The sequence below is a fragment of the Heloderma suspectum genome, chromosome 4, assembly GCF_057233095.1.
Source record: "Heloderma suspectum isolate Gila_16-S chromosome 4, 16-S_ref, whole genome shotgun sequence".
Lineage (NCBI taxonomy): Eukaryota > Metazoa > Chordata > Lepidosauria > Squamata > Helodermatidae > Heloderma > Heloderma suspectum.
Genome location: NC_139461.1, coordinates 51,830,399 through 51,844,148, shown reverse-complemented (window position 1 = coordinate 51,844,148; position 13,750 = coordinate 51,830,399). Strand labels below are relative to the sequence as shown.

Genomic DNA, 13,750 nt, shown 5'->3' with positions numbered 1-13,750 from the left:
ATTGGAGCAAAACTTGCACACTGTCTCTGATACAAATTACCTAGTCTCTTATCACGATATACCCCATGAGCAAGTGCAATGCGTCTCTATGTAACTGTATATGCATGGCACAGATACAGATTGTGCCCTCCCCACCAAGCACCCACTATATATATGGCCTACCAGATCATATATCCCACTTGCCACAACGATAGGAATTTTGCTATTATTATATGGGTTTTGTATACATATAATCAGACATAATAAACTTTAACATATAAAATTTTGCTACAACCCGGGGGCATGACTGAGCAAAAAAAAAAACAAGTCAAGGTTTTATCCCATTTTATTAATAAATGTGTATCCTCCTTTTTCAGGTAACTCCAAATTGGGTCTGTATCGTAGTCAATGACAACTCATCTGTATCTGAAATAATTAACTTTCATTTGATCTACAACTGAGTATCACACTATTTCTGTTTCACAGAAAAGTCAATAGTGAGACATCCTAACAAGACCAGAAACGCATATCATAAGCACTGATATCATCTTTTGTATGAAATATCCAAGAGAAAAACAAACCAAACCTCAATAGCACTTCAAGCTGTCCTTTTTTTTCCTGATGGGATATATGCTGGTTTCTTAAAACTTAGTGACCATTTCAGTGGCTGTGCAGGGTTTTTACCAGAAGCTAACATCCTGGGAAATTCATGTTCAAACTCTCCCAATAAATAACATTGTGATGACAGCTCAATTTAGCACAGACAGACAACCTCCAAGTTCCTACCTCCACCTCTCTTTTCTCTGGTCTTTGGCTTGGAGCATTTCCGATCTGACAAACAAACCTCTTATTATTGGTTGGCATGAAGAATATGCTAAAACATGCTGCCATTCTAAGCATGTTATTTTAGAAGGCATCTCATTACACAGAAGATGCTGTGAGAAATATTTTAGGGCTGCAGCTTTTCTTAAGAGTCAGAATTACCCTTGATAACTGGCTAATCTTACATGAACATCAGCTCATTTAAATCTCATTTACTCTCCTCTTACCAGAAATGTTCACGTAAAGATCTCAGGGAAGCTCCACCGAATGTCTTAGGGTGATCCTCCAGATGGAAAAAATAATTTGTAAGACTTTGCTATGCTTCAAGCAGAACTTGTAGGCACTAAAATGAATGTTGATGTTCTGGCATAATTCCTTTCAAAAGCGCCAAACACTAAAGGCCTTTGTAACCCCTAATGGGGGCCAAACTACATGTTACATTATTCACACTTCTTAAAAAGCATGCTTAAACTGACTGCTTTTATTCTGAAGGAAAATCATCTGTGAGGCCCCAATCTAGAACATGCTCCTATGTACCCAAACCAGTTTGCTACTGAAAATCCCACCCACCCCTGTCCCGTTCCATTGCTATGTGCCCCAGATGGTAATGTTTATTGCAAACAGAAACTTCAAATGCAAACAGCAGCCAAGAAGGGGGTGTTTTTCATTCAGAAACTGGTGAGGGCCCCCGAGAAGAATATTCTAAATTGGGGCCCTATAGTGGATTTTTCTTCAAAACTACAGTGATCAGTTGCAAAACATTTTTTAAAGAAGTGTGAATGATGCAATATATACTTTGGCCTTTGGTGTGTAGCCACTTGATTCTCAGGTGTCTGTCTGGAAGCTCCAGTGCACACTCATAATTTACACCTTTATCAGAAAACCACAGGTCTTCAAAATATTGCCCTATTTTACTGGCCAAAAATGTGTGTAGCTGCTTGTCACATCAACAGATTTTGCAAAATATATCAGCTTCTTCTATCAAATATGAAGACAAAATAGAATCAATAAAAATAATAATGTGGGGTTTACAGAACCAAATTACATTTAAATTTACCCCATCAATTAGATAACAGCGGTGAAAGAATAATTTCATGCATGCTGTACAGCTATCTAGATTTGTTAAAATGTAGCCACAAGTGAATATATACCGGGTCATGCATTTACTATTTTTGTCTATTTTCTTTGCCTTCCACAAGTCCCAAGAGCACTGCATCAGCTTCCAGTAAAGTTGTATCTGTTTTTGCTCCCAAGAACCTAGATGAGAGTTCAAGGTCAGTAAGTCTCAGGCGTACTTTGGATCCCTTCCGATATTTTCTGGTGAGAAAGAAAGAGAGAAAAAGTTAAACACTGTATGCACTTACAACTTCTCAGATATGGCACTTTAAATCTGGAAATAGGGCATCTATGTTGCATTGTTCCATTCACCATAGGATGCCCTTTGTGATCTTCACTAAGCTACTTTAAAGATAAGCTGACTTTCACCCTGATGTTGCAAATACATTTAGGCCCATCTGCAGTAGTTTGGCAATACCACACTTCCATTATCCTGATGAGTGGTTTGTCATACAAAAGCTGCCACAATGTCCTGCAATTTAGAGCAGCCACTAACAGCTAACCAGCTTTACTTGGTTTCCAAGAGCTGACTTTTAGGCAACTCAAGGATTGACTTCTCAAAAGCCCTCACATTATGGGCCTATGTAATAGAAAGTGGCCAGGTACAAATAGCATATATTTTCCTAATTAGGATTCTCACACACAGATATATATATATATATGTATGTATGTATGTATGTAAGAATCCTAATTAGGAAAATATATGCTATTTGTACCTGGCCAAAAATATATATATATTTATGTGAGAATCCTAATTAGGAAAATATATGCTATTTGTACCTGATATATATATATATATATATATATATATATATATATATATATATATCTCCTTTCCTACTTAAGGTGAGATCTAAGTTAGTTTGTTGTCTTTTGTTTAGCCTTAGCTAGGCCTACAGCAAATGCTCTTGCACAAGGACACAGCTAGTTCTAAGAACCCAAGGAGGCTTTAGACCAGGGATGGGCAGCTGTGGCCTTGGCCTAATTTCTTGTAGTTCATCAGTTCAGACCTCTGGCAAGAGCAATCTGTCCCTCCCCAGGCATTCCACTGGACTGGGAGAGAGAGAGTGAGATAATGGGGTATCAGGCAGGGGTGGGTGGGGTGACCTTGCTCACTTCTGGATCTGTTTCTACAACTGGCATGTGGCCCCTGACAGATTATGCTGAAGAAAGGCAGCCCTCAACAGAAAAAAGGCTCTGCACCCCTAATTTAAAGCATCCCCTCCAAAGCCCCCCATGTGCTGTATGGCAAACTGCTTTTGGAACTGAGGGGAATTTCAAATGTAGTTTGTGGTATCACATGCTGATCAGTTATTCCAATAAATAATTTTTTAAAAAATCCATGGAAGCAGAGCAAGCATGTGCCTCTCTCAGACACTGTTTCCTACTTCCTGGTAATCTAACTTCCTATTTTGTCTGGTTGTAATGCATTGTCAGAGGACCTTTTAGCTTCCTAGGTCCTAGAGCATGAATCCTACTTTTTAAATTGATCTTGTAATACTAGTTCCTGGTATGCAAGGTTTTATGCTGTTACTACGATCATAAGCAGAGGAAATAACTAAATAGAATAGATGACTCCAAATTCTTGTTTGGACTGCACAAGTTTACTCATGAGATTCTCACGTGCTTTAGAAAGGCAGCTCCAACTTTTACACATATTAGTAACAATATTCATCCCTACCCCATTGCAAGCATTTATATTAGAAGCAAACTTTGCAAATCAGAGCTACTGCTTCAGTAGTTTCAACACAACTGCCAAACACTTTAATAATATATAATCCATTTATTAAAAGACATTTTCCACAGTCATGGCAACACCTGCTTACAAAGCCCTTATGTGCAATGCCACCTTAAAGAGGATCACATCAGTATCAATGTGGTGTGTGGATCTAATGACTTACTTTTGTGAACAATATTCCCTGAAGTTAGAAAACATCTGGATAAAAAGATGAACAGAAAGTGTGCAGAAATGGAAATAAGAATACTACTTTCAGCAGTTTCCCACCCAACAAGATTTTGGAGCAGTTGTATCCAATAGCTTGTTGTAAGAAAGAGAATGAACGGTTTTTATGTATGTATGTATTGTTGTTGTTCAGTCGTTAAGTCGTGTCCGACTCTTTGTGACCTCATGGATGATAGCACGCCAGGCCTTCCTGTCCTCCGCTCTCTCCCAGAGTGTGCTCAAATTCATATTCATTGCATCGGTGATGCTATCTAGCCATCTCATCCTCTGCTGTCCCCTTCTCCTTTTGCCTTCAATCTTTCCCAGCATCAGGGTCTTTTCCAGGGAGTTTTCTCTTCGCATTAGGTGGCCAAAATATTTGAGCTTCAGCTTCAGGATCTGTCCTTCCAATGAGCACTCAGGGTTGATTTCCTTTAGGATTGACTGATTTGACCTCCTTGCAGTCCAGGGGACTCGTAAGAGTCTTCTCCAGCACCACAGTTCAAAGGCATCAATTCTTCGACGCTCGGCCTTCCTTATAGTCCAGCTCTCACAGCCATACGTTGCTACTGGGAAAACCATAGCTTTGATTAGACAAATCTTTGTTGGCAAAGTGATGTCTCTGCTTCTTACAATGTTGTCTAGGTTTGCCATAGCTTTCCTCCCAAGGAGCAAGCGTCTTTTAATTTCATGGCTACAGTCACCGTCTGCGGTGATCTTGGAGCCCAAGAAAATAAAATCTGTCATTGCTTCCATTTCTTCCCCTTCTATATGCCAGGAAGTGATGGGACCAGATGCCATGATCTTAGTTTTTTTAATGTTGAGTTTCAAACCAGCTTTTGCACTCTCCACTTTCACCCTCAACAAGAGGCTCTTTAGATCCTCTTCGCTTTCTGCCATTAGGGTGGTATCGTCTGCGTATCTGAGGTTGTTGATAATTCTCCTGGCAATCTTAATTCCGACCTGTGATTCATCCAACCCGGCGTTTCTCATGATGTACTCTGCATATAAATTAAATAAGCAGGGCGACAATATACAGCCTTTTCGTATTCCTTTCCCAATTTGGAAACAATCGGTTGTTCCATGTCCAGTTCTTACTGTTGCTTCTTGTCCCTCATACAGGTTTCTCAGGAGACAGGTAAGGTGGTCTGGTACTCCCATCTCTTTCAGAATTTGCCACAGTTTGTTGTGATCCACACAATCAAAGGCTTTAGCATAGTCAATGAAGCAGAAATAGACGTTTTTCTGGAATTCTCTGGCTTTCTCCATGATCCAGCGAATGTTGGCGATTTGATCTCTAGTTCCTCTGCCTCTTCGAAACCCAGCTTGTACTTCTGGTAGTTCTCAGTTCACATGCTGCTGAAGCCTAGCTTGTAGGATTTTGAGCATAACCTTGCTGACATGTGAAATGAGCGGAACTGTACGGTAGTTTGAACACTCTTTGGCATTGCCCTTCTTTGGAATTGGAATGTAAACTGACCCTTTTCAGTCTTGTGGCCACTGTTGAGTGTTCCAAATGTGTTGGCATATTGAGTGCAGCACTTTAACAGCATCATCTTTTAGGATCTTAAATAGCTCAGCTGGAATACTGTCATCTCCACTAGCTTTGTTGTTAGTAATGCTTCCTAAGGCCCACTTGACTTCACTCTCTACGATATCCGGCTCAAGTTCTGTGACCGCACTATCATGGCTATCAGGGACATTCAGATCTTTCCTGTATAGTTCTTCTGTGTATTCTTGCCACCTCTTCTTCATCTCATCTGCTTCTGTTAGGTCCCTGCCTTCTTTGTCCTTTATCATGCCCGTCTTTGCACAAAACATTCCCTTGAGATCTCCGATTTTCTTGAAAAGATCTCTAGTCTTTCCCATTCTGTTGTTTTCCTCGATTTCTTTGCATTGTTCATTTAAGAAGGCCTTCTTGTCTCTCCTTGCTATTCTCTGGAACTCTGCATTCAGTTGGATAGATCTTCCCCTTTCTCCCTTGCTTTTCGCTTCCCTTCTTTCCTCAGCTACTTGTAAAGCCTCCTCAGACAGCCACTTGGCTTTCTTGCATTTCTTTTCCTTTGGGATGGATTGAGTTGCTGCCTCCTGAACAATGTTACGGACCTCTGTCCACAGTTCCTCAGGCACTCTGTCTATCTGGTCTAATCTCTTAAATCTATTCCTCACCTCCACTGTATATTCATAAGGGATATGATTTAGGTCATACCTGAATGGTTTAGTGGTTTTCCCTACGTTCTTCAATTTAAGCTGAAATTTTGCAACAAGCAGCTCATGATCTGAGCCACAGTCAACTCCAGGTCTTGTTTTTACTGACTATATGGAGCTTCTCCATCTTTGGCTGCAAAGGACATAATCAATCTGATTTCGATATTGACCATCTGGTGATGTCCATGTGTAGAGTCGCCTCTTGTGCTTTTGGAAAAGAGTGTTTGCTATGATCAGCGTGTTCTCTTGGCAAAACTCAATTAGCCTTTGTCCTGCTTCAAAGGCCATGATTTCTTGACTTCCTACTTTAGCATTCCAATCCCCTATGATGAAGAGGACATCTTTTTGTGGTGTTAGTTCTAGAAGGTGTTGTAGGTCTTCAAAGAACTGATCAACCTCAGCTTCTTCGGCCTCAGTGGTTGGGGCATAGACTTGAATTACTGTGATGTTGAATGGTTTGTCTTGGATTCGTACTGACATCATTCTGTCGTTTTTGAGATTGTACCCCAGTACTGCTTTTCCCACCCTTTTGTTGACTATGAGTGCTACTCCATTTCTTCTAAGGGATTCTTGCCCACAGTAGTAGATATAACGGTCACCTGAATTAAATTCGCCCATGCTTGTCCATTTTAGTTCCCAAGATGTCGATGTTCAATCTTGCCATCTCATGTTTGACCACCTCCAGCTTACCTTGATTCATTGATCTGACATTCCAGGTTCCTAAACATTATTGTTCTTTACAGCATCGGACTTTCTTTTCACCACCAGACACATCCACAGCTAAGTGTCCTTTCAGCTTTGGCCCAGCCGCTTCACTCTTTCTGGCGCTACTTGGAAATTCCCTCTGCTCTTCCCCGGTAGTATATTGGACACCTTCCAACCTGAGGGGCTCATCTCCCGGCATTATATCTTTTAGCCTTGTGATACGTTCCATGGGGTTTTCTTGGCAAGAATACTGGAGTGGGTTGCCATTTCCTTCTCCAGTGGACCACATTTTGTCAGAACTCTCCACCATGACCCTGTCCGTCTTGGGTGGCCCTGCATGGCATAGCTTATGGCTTCACTGAGTTACGCAAGCCCCTTCGCCACAACAAGGCAGTGATCCATGAAGGGGATGTATGTATTATCACAGTGAAAATAATAATAAAGATCTTTTAAAGTGGACTTGGGCTACACTGAATTTACTTAAGCAAGATCCAAAATTATGACACATCATTTCGTTATCTGAAAACAAACAATTCAGGCTTTAAAAGCCTCAAACAGAGAGGACTTGTACAGAGTTCATTTTCTTAAAAGACTTGCTTCCTTTCAGTATAGCAACACCAAAAGCTGCATCCAGGGAGACTGTTTTAAGACTACTTGTATGCCTGAAGTGTTTTAATTTTCCCATTTTAAGAGCTACCTACCTCCTAGTCTAAACTAACAGAAGACACCTCATCTAGCACAGAAACAAATCAGCACCGCTTCTCACAACAGTTACGAATGAAGTGGATGCACCAACAGTAATGGCTTCAGTTGCTTGAAATGACCTGAGGTGGGAGGACTTCCTGCAGTGCTTGTAAAGGGGTAGGCCCTCACATGCATATGTAGAATCTTCCTGAAGGCCTAAAGTGCATTAAATTGCCCTAGCTGCTGTACAGCAAATAAAGAACCAAGTCTCTGCCTAGAACAACAAAAAGCATGTGGAAGGGAGGATTGTTAGCAAGTTCTACTTGGTGCTGAATAAGCAGTCCTGAACAAAGAAAGAAGAGAAAAGGGCAACATGGGACTATCTGACTGAAGACCAAATTTTAACAAAGGTAATGAAAGCTATATCAGGAAACATTTCTAATATTAAAATTCTAGGTTCCGCCATTATATAGGAACTACCCCAGAAGTGCCTGTATAGTTACCAAAAAGTTGTCATTTTATCTTTAAAAACTTGATATGGCAGGTAGGATATAGCAAGCATGCCCAGAATGTTAAAATTCAGTTTTTTGTTCTGGCTGCACTTCCCCATCCCCTTTCATCATACTTTTTCTTTTGAATAATTTTTGTGATTGCTAGAGCCAAACAAGTCTTAGCTCTTGCTACGACGATTCTCTTTTACTATGTTCCAAAAGGAGCCTGGTTGTCTGAACAGGATAGGAAGACAGCAATTAAATCTGATTCTGCATTTCTGCACAAGGAGGTGATTTAAACGCTATTCCTTTGGAGAGATTTTTTGACATCCCCTCCCCCCCAGACATTCCTTAGCATGTGCCAATTCACTCAAGTAATTGCTCTTATCCTTACAGAGCAAGAAGGAATTCACTCTGGTAACTTCTTGACATGATAAATACAAATCACACTGAAGCTAAGAGGCCCTTCATATGTTAGGATACGCATGGCTGGTGGCAGACTCCACTGTGCCCTCAGCACAGTGCTGCTGGTGGGTCCCTGCCTGCCGGCCCACCAGTGCCACCCCCAGCCAAAATCCTTGGCCCTCACCCTAAGTTGCCCGCCTACCAAAGCTCCCCACCACCTGTCACTGCAGAAGTCTGCTGCCCACCCAAAGCTGCTTGCCAAAGCTCACTCGCACCCTCCCCCCATTCAGGTTTTTTGTTTACCTGGTAGGAGGTGGAAGCAGTCCCTCATCCTCCTCACCTGACTTGGCCAGCCCCGCTGGCAAAGCGCTGCAGCACCCGGCCAGCCCCGCACATGCTTTTAAAAGAAAGTCCACCCTGTGCCTTCCCAAGGCAGATCGCTGCTACTGAAAACGTATTTTTTTTCTTTTAAAATGAAGCACACAGGGCCTGCACACTTGGCCACTGTGATTACCTTCATCCGTGAGGCTGGACAGGAGAACAAGGTAGAGGATGGTGGCAACTGCAGAAGGCTCAGGGGCAGGGATGGGCCTTTCTGAACTTCTGGGCCCTCAGTAACTGCCTGTTCATGCTGACCACTGATGTGGGGCTTGAGGATATTGGTTCACCCCACAAACCCTCCTTTCCAAATGGCAGTGTGTATTAATATGGGGATATACATTTTCCCCCTCATAACATGTGAAGTGGCCTTAAAGTTAGTAATGTACCATACCATGAACATGTGAGAAATCCCATTACTACCAGAGAGATGAATAAGATTTGTTGTTGCTGTGAGCCACAGGTCCGAGTATAAACTTGCAACATGCCACCCTCCCCCACACACATCCGATACATACAATCTCATGAATCATGAAAGAAAGGTTTTTAAATTACATTTTCTACATATCTGAAATTATGCCTTGGCTCATACAGAGACTTTTCTATCAAGCCCCCCCCCCCTTTTTTTAGTTAAACATCACATCCAGCCTGAAGAGTCCTACAAAGTTTGCTGACGTAATTTGTAACCTTTTGGTCCTAATAAAGGTTTTATGTTATCAATGTTTTGATTTTGTTTTCCTAATGGACCAAAGTGGCTGCAAACATTTTATAAACATTTTTCTGGCCTATTTCATTGCAAAATCATGAATTATCTCCCCATACAGCCAGACAGTGTATATATTTAAACTAGACATATATTTTGGGCTTGCAAATCCTACCAGCAGCACAGGTACCCACTGACTTGGGATCAATGCCCCTGTTATTGGGGTGCTCCCACCAGCTCTCAAACAAGTAAAGGTATGTTTAGTTGAATAACTCTGTGTCTTTTAACAAACAAGATGACTGAAGTTTCAATGTTCATATAAGGTAACTAACAATTTAACAAACTATTTACTGTTGTAAAGGCCATCTTTAATATTTCATTTAATACACTAATACCCCACAGCTAAAGTCACCAAAAAAATGAACTGTTAACGTCTCTATTTCACCAATTAAAATTTGAGCCATATTCATCATCATCATCTAATTTATATGCCACTTTTCCACAAAAAGTGCCCAAAGCGGCTAACAAAACAGCAATACAATATTGATTAATCAACTGAAGTTTTAGTTGATTAAATGTACCAGTTGTTAATTAAAGCTTGCTGCCCTGCTTTTTATTCTTCTTTAGAATGAGACATACTACTATAATTAACTACAAAATCTTTTACACTACAGTAAAATCATGCTCATTGCCTGAACTACCAGCAATGGCTCCTACTCATGCCAAAATCATATACACATGCATGCACGCACACACACACACACACACTCAAATGTCCATTAAAAATAAGTATTTAAGGAAGTATGCTCTCTTTATAAATGGTATGACTACATATCTGAGGAAGAATTGGAATGGTGTTGTTGCTCCTTGTTGAAGAAGCTTGTTTACTGTAGAATGCTACATCCAGATGGTTTGTTGGGTTTTCTCTCCTTTCTTTTTTAGCCATCCTTATTGTTGTTCCTTTTTGAGGCATATCCTCCTCTGTTTGTGACATATATACATTTCCTTTCAAATGAAAGATGAAATCTGTAACCTTTTCATTGTGGCACAATGCTGGAGAATTTGACAACTGAAATTCAGAAAAGGTAACTCCTGTCATCAAGAAACTTGTATCACATATGATTATGTCATAATAGAACAGTTTATGCCAGTCACCTTTCAAGGCAGTAGTATTGAATTTATCATCTAATTTGAGAAAAAAATGTCATCTTCAAAAGGATAGTGACAAGAGATACTGGTTCTTTCCACCAGATTATCTGAAGAACAAACACATCTACGCATAACATCAAAATAATCCTTCTATGTCCCCACAACCATAATTTTCCATCACCATAAGCTTCCCATAGTTCTTGAGTACCTCTTTTAAGCATCAGGTCTTGAAAAGCAGACAGAAAGCAAGTAGGCAAACAAGCACATACATCAGAAGCACTTGGATGCCATAATAGGCAGCTCACATCAGAACATCCTTTTGAACCCCATATTGGGTTTTGAGTTCTGTAGGGCAAAATTGCACAGTGCTGAAAAGTGAGGAGCTGAATCAACCATCACTTTCCCCATAGCGGCCAGTGTACACTAACCCACAATACCCAAAGTAGGTCCACTACAGCAAGACGTAAACCTTTCCCGGTGTGAGTTCTGCGAAAACAGAAAACATTTCACTATATCGAAGAACAGGAGTGGGCAACCAGCCTTCCAGGTGTTGTTGGACTGCATACAACTCTCATCAGCCAAGCCAGCATGGGCAGTGATCAGGGATGATAGGAAATGGAGTCTAACAAGATCTGGAGGTTGCCCGCCCCTGTCCAAGAGCATTCATCATCTCTCATTATTTGACAGTGTCTGTTAATAAGAATGTCATCTGAAAAATGTTCATCTATTTACCACTACACATATAGAATAAAGTACTACTGCAGAACAAGCTTGTGAGCAGAGTAGAAGAGAGGATACGGTGCCCTAAGATCATTTTTATAGACAGCTTTCTTTTAAATTGCACTAACTCTTTAATTAGCCCATTCAGTGGCTCATCTCTTAATAAACATCCCATTTTGAGGGAGCATAAAAATTACTGAAGTGGTCGACACCTTGAAAAGAAAAAGAATGTCATGCTGTCTGAGGTAGAGAACTGACAACAGGGGTCACAGAATCATAGAATGGTAGGGTTGGAAGGGTCCTATAAGACCATCGAGTCCAACCCCCTGCTCAATGCAGGAATCCAAGTCAAAGCATCCATGACAAGTGGCTGTCCAGCCTCGTCTTGAATGCCTCCAGTGTGGGAGAGCCCGCTACCTCCCCAGGTAATTGGTTCCATTGTCATATTGCTCTAATAGTCAGGACGTTTTTCCTGATGTTTAGCTGGAATCTGGCTTCCTGTCACTTGAGCCCATTATTCCGTGTCCTGCACTATGGGATGATCGAGAAGAGATCCTGGCCTTCTTCTCTGTGACAACCTTTCAACTACTTGAAGAGCGCTATCCTATCTCCCCTCACTCTTCTCTTCTCAAGGCCAAACATGCCAAGTTCTTTCAGTCTCTCCTCATAGGGCTTTATTGCCAGTCCCCTGATCATCTTTGTGGCCCTCCTCTGAACCCTCTCCAGTTTGTCTGCATCCTTCTTAAAGTGCAGTGCCCAGAACTGGACACAGTACTCCAGATGAGGCCTAACCAGAGCTCAGGAGAGGGGAAATAGTACTTCACGTGATTTGGAAGCTATACTTCTATTAATGCAGCCCAAAATAGCATTGTCCTTTTTTGCAGCCACATCATGTTGTTGGCTCATATTCAGCTTGCGATCTACAACAATTCCAAGATCCTTCTTGCTTATAGAATCATAGAACCACAGCTTGTAGTACTGTTGAGCCAAGTATCGCCCATCTTGTTACTGTGCATTTGGGTTTTTTTTCCTAGGTGCAGAACTTGGCATTTATCCCTATTCAATTTCATTCTGTTGTTTTCTGCCCAGCACTTCAGCCTATCAAGATCACTTTGAATTCTGTTTCTGTCTTCCAGGGTATTAGCTATCCCGCCAAATTTTGTGTCATCTGCAAATCTGATCAGCATTCCCTGCACCTCCTCCTCCAAGTCATTAATAAAAATGTTGAAGAGCACTGGACCCAGGACTGAGCCCTGCGGTACCTCACTCGTTACCTCTCCCCAGTTTGAGAATTTCCCATTGATAAGCACTCTTTCAGTCCGATTCTGCAGCCAAATGTGGAGCCACCTGATAGTTGGTTTATCTAACCCACTTTTAGCTAGTTTGCTAATCAGGATATCATGGGGCACTTTGTCGCAAGCCTTGCTGAAGTCAAGGTATATAAAGCTGAAATTTCAGCAAATGAATGGATTTGTTCCTAAGCATCCATCGCATTTGAATTTCAACAGATTCAGGTCTCATAAAAGCGAGCCATAGTGATGATAGGGGCTCCCATCAATGACATAGATCAGTTTCCTTTGGTCATGCAATCTCAAAGTCATGTTGGTGCTCCCTGAAGCTCAGGTTTCAAAAGAGGCTAGGAAAACTTTCTTGATACAGGGAGCTGAGCTACTGGGAGCATACTACAACAGCAGCATTCCAGTATTTCTACTGCCTTCCTATTTTCTTCCAAGTTTAAATTAAGGAGCTGCTTTTAACCCACACTATCCAAAATTTCTAGGACCCAAACACCTAAGATTGCATATTCCTCTATTCAGAGAATGTCACTCTTGCTGGCTGATCCACAACTATGAAACTAAAAAAAAAAAAAGAGAGAAAAAAAGCCAAAGACTAAAGCATTATTAGGTCCTTTCTATTTCAACTGTTTTTTTCAGTGACCAATTGAATCTAACAGATTGGCAGTTTCAACATTTCATTACATTGGAATCGGAACGTTTGCATTTGTTTTCTAATTTTGATAATACGTACTCCAATCCTCTGGGAAAGGGTGACCTATATTATTTAAGTAGACAGATGCTTATAGAGTATAGGTTGTTTTTCTTTTTCAAGAAGAGATCCAACTCAACTTTTATGGTCAAACCTCCTTTAACTGAAGTTGTTAAATCTTGAACTTATAGAAGTGGTGTTGATACCTAGAATTGAAACAAGCCATATGACTACCCAAACTCTGTGAAGCATACCTCAAAAGAGTATCTGCTAGGAGAGTATATTATTAGCCAGTCTTGGCTGAAACAATGCATTGCCCACAAAGCTACTTTAAATGTACTGTCTCAAGGGGAGGGGGGGAGGACGACCAGAAAACTAAAACAATGCATTATGCTACATTCCCATCACTGCAGCAGTTCCCACCACAGGCAACATTTTGTCTTCAACAAAGAGGCTCACATT

The 13,750-nt window shown here is 41.1% G+C and overlaps 1 protein-coding gene across 1 annotated transcript in view; it reads right to left on the bottom strand.

Annotated features, from left to right (window-relative positions):
- Window positions 1–308: 308 nt before the first annotated feature.
- MRPS28 (mitochondrial ribosomal protein S28) overlaps window positions 309–13,750 on the bottom strand; it is a 77,206-nt gene continuing 63,764 nt past the window's right edge. Inside the window, exon 3 of the mRNA XM_084849249.1 lies at window positions 309–2,118. Within this exon, the coding sequence (XP_084705375.1) occupies window positions 1,968–2,118 (151 nt within the window). The 3' untranslated portion in view covers window positions 309–1,967. The remainder of the gene's footprint in view (window positions 2,119–13,750) is intronic.